Raw genomic sequence first — 5901 nt, forward strand, 5'->3', positions numbered from 1 at the left:
CAGCACCATGGCCGTGGCCAAGGAGCCCTGAACACCCTAGATAGGGCGTGGCTGCTGGAGTCCGCAGGACCCATGAGATGGCTCCAGGCCTGGCAGGGAGGTGTAGGCAGGGACAGGGAGCTGGGCTTACCTAGGCCCAGTTCCACCTCTCCGGCAGCGAGCTCAAAGGTGGGTCTGGAGCCGGGGACACTGCATGAGGACAGGCTCACGCCCAGGGTACCTAGGACAACGAGGCATGGGCACCCAGGATGAGGATGGGCAGCAGCGATGCCTCGGAGACACAGCCTGAAGTCTTCTCCGCGGGGATGGAGAAACCCAGCCGTGCTCCCGGGGAGCCCTTCCCTCCCACCCGAGAACAATAGGGAGCCCCACCCACCGGCAGGAACTCCCTCAAGTCCCAGGTCAGGCACTCCACTCACCCATGGCCTTGGCAACCGCGTTCACCAGCTCGATGATCTCCTCCAGCCCCATGCCCGCCTCAGCCAGGGCCCCTGCCACCTGCAGCCAGATAGCCCTGTGGGAGGGAGTCCCCCACCACGAGGGGCCTGCAGGAGGGAATCAGGGTCTCCCGCCCCACCAGACCCACAGCACTTGGACACAAGTCTTCCCCTCACTCATGACACGCCTTCCTGGGTCCTCAACAGTTCTGGGTGGTTGGAGCCACCCGGGACTTTACAGGGGGAGGATGGGCTCCAGCGCGAAGCGGACTGTCCAATGTCACACAGCCGGTAGGGACTCCCGGGGCCAGAGGCTCACCTAGCTGACCCCCACCTGGCTGACGCAAGCATCTGGTGTGCACTGGGGGTGCAGAGATGGGGACACACGTTCCCTGCCTCCAGGGCCACAGTCTGGGATGGTGTAGGGGTGGGAAGCAGACACGGGGAAGAGGTGACAGGGAGTCCACAGTCCTTGTCACAGAAGCACAGGGAGGGGCTCCCGCTGACTCGCGCAGGGAGAGCACCCGGCAGCTCACTGGGCCAGACAGGCGGCTCCCACAGGCTGCAGGGAGAGCCCAGCCCAGGGGGAGCACGAGAGGCGGCCAGGGCTGCCAGGACCGCCAGGCCCTTGTGCACAGGGCACGTGCTCTGCCACCAAGCCGGGCCCCAGCCCTGCGTCTTCATTCAGTCGCTTTGGTGGCAGTGGGGGGCACATGGGGCAGTGGGCAGAGCAGAGGCGCCCTGACCCCTGGCGAGGACAGACAAGCCGGGCCAAGGAGAGCATGTCACGTGGGCACTGGGTTAGCCCACAGGGCAGCTGTGTGGGTGAGGTCTGGGGGCTGCTGGGTCAGGCGGAGGGGTGGGTGGCATGGCAGCTCACCTTGTGGATCAGCACGGTGCCACAGAGGCCCCGCCGCCCAGCCTTCTTCAGGACGGTGAAGGCACTGTCGTCCCCGATGACCACCATCTCCACGGGGATGCCCTCAGCACGAGCCTGCTCGCGGGCCAGGCCAAAGTTGAGCCGGTCCCCGGTGTAGTTCTTCACAATAAGAAGGGTCCCCACTGCCGGAGGGGCCAGGCTTGTCAGGGTCTGCCCTCTCCGCCCCTGTGCGTCTGCCTGTAGGAGCCCCGTGCCAGCTGACCTGTGCCTGCCTGGGCCACCGCCCTGATGGCTGCCAAGATGCTGCCAACAGCCGGGGAGGTGAACACTGCTCCCGCGATGATACCTGTCAGCATCCCCTTTCCGATGAACCCTGGGGACACAGGGCGGGTGTGGGTGCCGGGAGGCAGCGTCTGCACCCCTGTGACTCAGGCGCCTCCCTCACACTCGCTGTTGTGTTTCCTGACTGCTGCTGCCTGTGTCCCCTGAGCAGGACGAGAGCCCCAGGAGAACAGAGGCTGTCTGCAGGGTCACGGTAGACCTGTGCCCATGTCAGTGTCAGGCACTCAGTGGGTTCGCAGGACTTGGAGAAGGGAGATGGGAGAACCACTGACAAAGCTGGTCCTCGCCTTCCAGGAGCTCTCAGGACCTACTGCCGATCTGAGACAGCCCAGGGCCACCCCTGTGTGGGACTCGGGTAGGGTACAGGAGCTCTGCTTCAGGAAGAGGCAGGAGGGCCAGGTGGAGAGGCCAGGGGCCTCAGCATCACCAACTCTGACGGGGAAGACCTGAGAGACCCTGAGGCCTGACCTCATACTCCCAGAGGCACAGAAGGCCAGCCCCAAGGAAGCCTGTGCCCCAGTGACTCTCCCCAGCTCGCTCACCTGCATGGGCAGGCTCGTGGCCGGAGCCTCCACCAGACAGCAGTGCCACCCGGCCCTTGAGGCTGTCCAGGTCGGAGCGCAGCGCCACCCGGTGGCCCTGCAGGAGCTGCAGGCCGGGGTTGCTGGCCACCAGGCCGGCCAGTGCATCCTCAGCGCAGCCCACCACTGAGTTCACCAGCTTCTTGGAAGTCTGTAGGAAAGGGGTGAGGATGCAGCTTGGGGCGCAGTCAGCGGGGCCCTCCAGGCTGCCAGCCACGCTGCTGGGCTGAGGACCCCTCTCCATGTTGACACAGGACCTCTAGGGACACAGCAGTGCCTTGACTTGGGCCCTGTTTCATCAAGAAGGTGATTCTGTGACTTTTCTTCTTGTGTTTGAGATAGCATTTTGCCATGTAGTCCAGCCTGGCCTTGAATTCACTGTGTAGCCCAGGCTGGCCCTGAACTTATATCGATCCTCCTGCCTCAGGCTCCTGAGCTCTGGGTTTATAGGCATGTGCCACCACGCCCAGCTTCTTTGACTTTACTTCTTGGTGACTCTTTATTTAGTGCCTAACTGATAAAGTTTTTGTACTGTGGTTTCAGTTTTTCCTAAAACATTACTTCAATACAAAAAAAAATGGACGCGTTAGAGTCCCCAGTATAACAGACTAATGAACGTGGGGTGCACACCTGCTTCCAGCACAGGAAGAGCCTCAGGCTGCTGCCCTTGGCCAGGGGAGAGGACCAGGCAGGCCCCACACCCAGGGCAAAGGCTTTCCAAGCCCAGGTTCTGCAGTCACAGGGACTTGGGCTCAAGTCCCCCCTCGCCTGTGATGAGCTGCACCCCTGTTGTGAGTCCAGTTCTTTCTCTGAGATTCTAGGTCACTAGGCGACAGTGTGCACCTGCGAGGCAGAAAAGGCTCAACAGGAAGGAGCTGCTCTTCCTTCCAGGAGGCTAACAGAGCTGCACCCTGGGATTCAGCCTTTTCCTTTGTCCTCAAGCAGAGACCCGGCCTGTTGTGGGCCCAGAGGAGGGCGCCTAGCGCCACCTGGTGGCCTGCAGCTCAGCCAGGATCTAGCAAGGTGGCTTCCGGTGATACCTCCTTCCTAGAACCACCAGTAGTCTCGGGTTCCTTATGCCAAGCGCAGCCCTGCTGCCTTCCTGCCAGCCCATCCTGAGTCTGGCCAGGTCCAGGGCCATGCCAGCTGCATACGGCCCAGGACAGAAGCTCAGCTGGGGGCAAGCCAAGGGGTAAGACTGGCTGTTTGCTGAGCAGTGCCTAGGAGCTGGGTCGTTCCTAAGCGCTTTTGAACGTGTCTCATTTAATTAGCCAGCAACCCCATGAGAAGAAAGATCAGCCTAGGGAGCAAACAGAGGCAGTCACGCAGGCAGCAAGGTGTGGGTCTGCCTGGCTCGGAGGCCGGTCCTGCTGTGGCCATGCGCTGCTTTCCTGCGTGGCTGGCTGCAGGGTAGCAGGGGGGCAAAGGTCTTGCCGGAGGAAGGGCACAGGCTGGTGGCTCTAAGGGTCCGCGGGTCAGGGACATGACACAAAGCTGTGAGCCGCTGTCAACTCCAAGCCCAGCTTCTGCCCCCACTGCCTTCCAGGAATCTGTCCTGCCTAAGACTCTCAACCATTCCTACCCCGGAGCCAGAGAAGGACCTGGAGACAGTGCTGCCCCCTCCCCCCAGGAATGAGGGATGAACAGGAAAGGAGGTCAGGCACTAAGTGAGGCCCTGGGACCTGGTCTGATCAACCCTGCCCCTCGGCAGCAGGCCTTAACCTGCCACACTGCTGATGAAGAAGAGGCTCTCAGAGGCCAGGCTTTCTGTAAAAGGTCACACAGTGAGAGTCTGGCTGGATTCTGGACCAGGGATGTTCACAGTTTACTTTAGCGCAAACCAGCTTTAAGAGTGGCCTGGAGCAAACCCCAGGGGCGTGGGAGCCTGCCACACTGCACAGTCAGCTGCAGGACCAGCTCACCCTGCCCGAGGCTCAGAAGGAGGAGAGCTCGTTCTTCCTGATTCCTTCTGTGACAATCAGTAACTACTCAGAACAAGTAACTGTCAGTGTTCTAACTGCACGCATGACCAGACACAGGCAGACAGAGATGGGTTTCAGAGGGAGGCAGAGGCCACCCTAGCCGTGGCTGGGACAGCCACCAGCAAGACACAGGAGAGAGTCAGGGACAAGCCCAACAGTGGGGACGAGCCTCTCTTTTAACCTCTGCACGTCGGGAGGCAGCAGGTGCTGGTCAAGGCATAAGGGACTTGGGGCCCAGGGCAGCAGTGCCCCTCCTGCCCTGGCCCGGACTCACCATGGTGGGGGCTCTGAAGCACGCTGCCTCTCCCTCTGCACGGAGCAGCTGCAGGCTGGAAGTCCTGTGGGTGCCACCCGGTCTGAGCACAGCGGAGCTGGCACCAGCACCTGCAGGGAGGGGGCAGTTGGAGCCACTGAAGGCCGACAGCCCACTGGCACAGTTGAGCCTCCAGGGCCTTGTGGATTAGGGAGCTGCCCCAGACTTCGGACCAAGTCCAAACTCTAGTACGTGGGCTCGGGATGGAGAGCAGCGTGGGGCTGACCAAGGTTCACACGTGCACCTGGCTGCCGGTGGACAGATCGGTCTCTGTTGGGTGCAGGGCTGGCTTATGCCAGGCAACAGCACCCAGTTCATAATCAGGGAGCAAAGTTAGCCACGTGTAATTTCGTTTTACACAGATTTCTCTTGCAGTAAAAAAAGTTAAAGATCACACACTTGCTCTTGTTGGCCTTGGCACAACACCAGGAAGGAGCCAGCCTTTGTTACCCTGTTTTACTGCTAGGAAACAGCCTCAGAGCCCCAGGCATCGTCCAAGGTTCTCCTGGTGAGAGTCAGGACTCAGGTGCATGTCCAGCCTTTCTATAAAGCCTTCGCTCTTTCTGCTGATAATGCAGTGCTCCAAGTCAGACAGGGTTCCGCTTTGGGAACCCGCGGGGAAACCTCACCCACGAGTGTGTGTGCGTGTATGTACACTTCCCAGACCCGCTCCGCACTGGCGATGTCTGGATTCACCCGGGGGCGGGTACGATTTTAGGTAACCGATTCCCTCCGCCCCAGCTTCCTCACTTGTACGGCAGGAGCGGGCTTCTCCCCAGCACCCTGCAGGTCTGCTGTCCGACAGAGCTTGAAGGGCCTTTCGGATCACCAACGTCCCCACCAGCCAAACCCAGGGCCGGGGGTCGGGATTTGTGGGGGTGGGGGTGGGGGGGCGGCGATAATGCCAGGCCCTTGCAAGCCTGACGAATAACCGGAGGTGGGGCCAGGCGTGGGCACCGGTGGGGGTGGAGGCCGGGTGAGCCCGGGTAGGACGCAAATCCGATCACCTCGCGCCCCGCCAGTCTCTGCGGTCCTTACGGTTTCGGGGGAACAGCCCCGAGGGCTCCTAGACCGATGGAGCGGCAGAGTCGGGGGCTGACGGCGGGCTGGGGACGCGGAGCAGGAGAGAAGGTCAGCTAAGAAGTCGGTGCGCGATCCCCACCCGCTCTCGCCACCGGCTCTGCTTCTCGAGGACCCGAAAGGCGCGCTCTCATCCGGGTACTAGGGAGCAGGGGCGGGGCCGAGGAGGGGCGTGGCCTCCCTTGGTTGGCCGCCTCCGGCTCCGTGAGTCCTCCAGGGGGCCCGGGAGGCCGTCCCGTGATGCCCCGCGCCGGCCGCTCTGGCCTGCAACGTGTCTCTGGGGCGG

The 5901-nt window shown here is 62.0% G+C and overlaps 1 protein-coding gene across 5 annotated transcripts in view; it reads right to left on the minus strand.

The window, feature by feature from the left end:
• Tkfc (triokinase/FMN cyclase) overlaps positions 1–5901 on the minus strand; it is a 35423-nt gene that overhangs the window by 3443 nt on the left and 26079 nt on the right. Inside the window, exons 1-7 of one of the 5 annotated variants that reach the window (XM_005408164.2) lie at positions 5698–5778; positions 4497–4606; positions 2202–2391; positions 1580–1690; positions 1318–1499; positions 420–498; positions 131–220 (exon numbers count right to left, since the gene is read on the minus strand). In XM_005408164.2, the coding sequence (XP_005408221.1) occupies positions 131–220; positions 420–498; positions 1318–1499; positions 1580–1690; positions 2202–2391; positions 4497–4606; positions 5698–5749 (814 nt within the window). In that variant the 5' untranslated portion in view covers positions 5750–5778. The other 4 variants (XM_005408166.2, XM_005408168.2, XM_005408167.2 and 1 more) reach the window with 4 other exon arrangements.

The sequence above is a fragment of the Chinchilla lanigera genome, unplaced genomic scaffold, assembly GCF_000276665.1.
Source record: "Chinchilla lanigera isolate Chin_1 unplaced genomic scaffold, ChiLan1.0 scaffold00110, whole genome shotgun sequence".
Taxonomy (NCBI): Eukaryota; Metazoa; Chordata; class Mammalia; order Rodentia; family Chinchillidae; genus Chinchilla; species Chinchilla lanigera.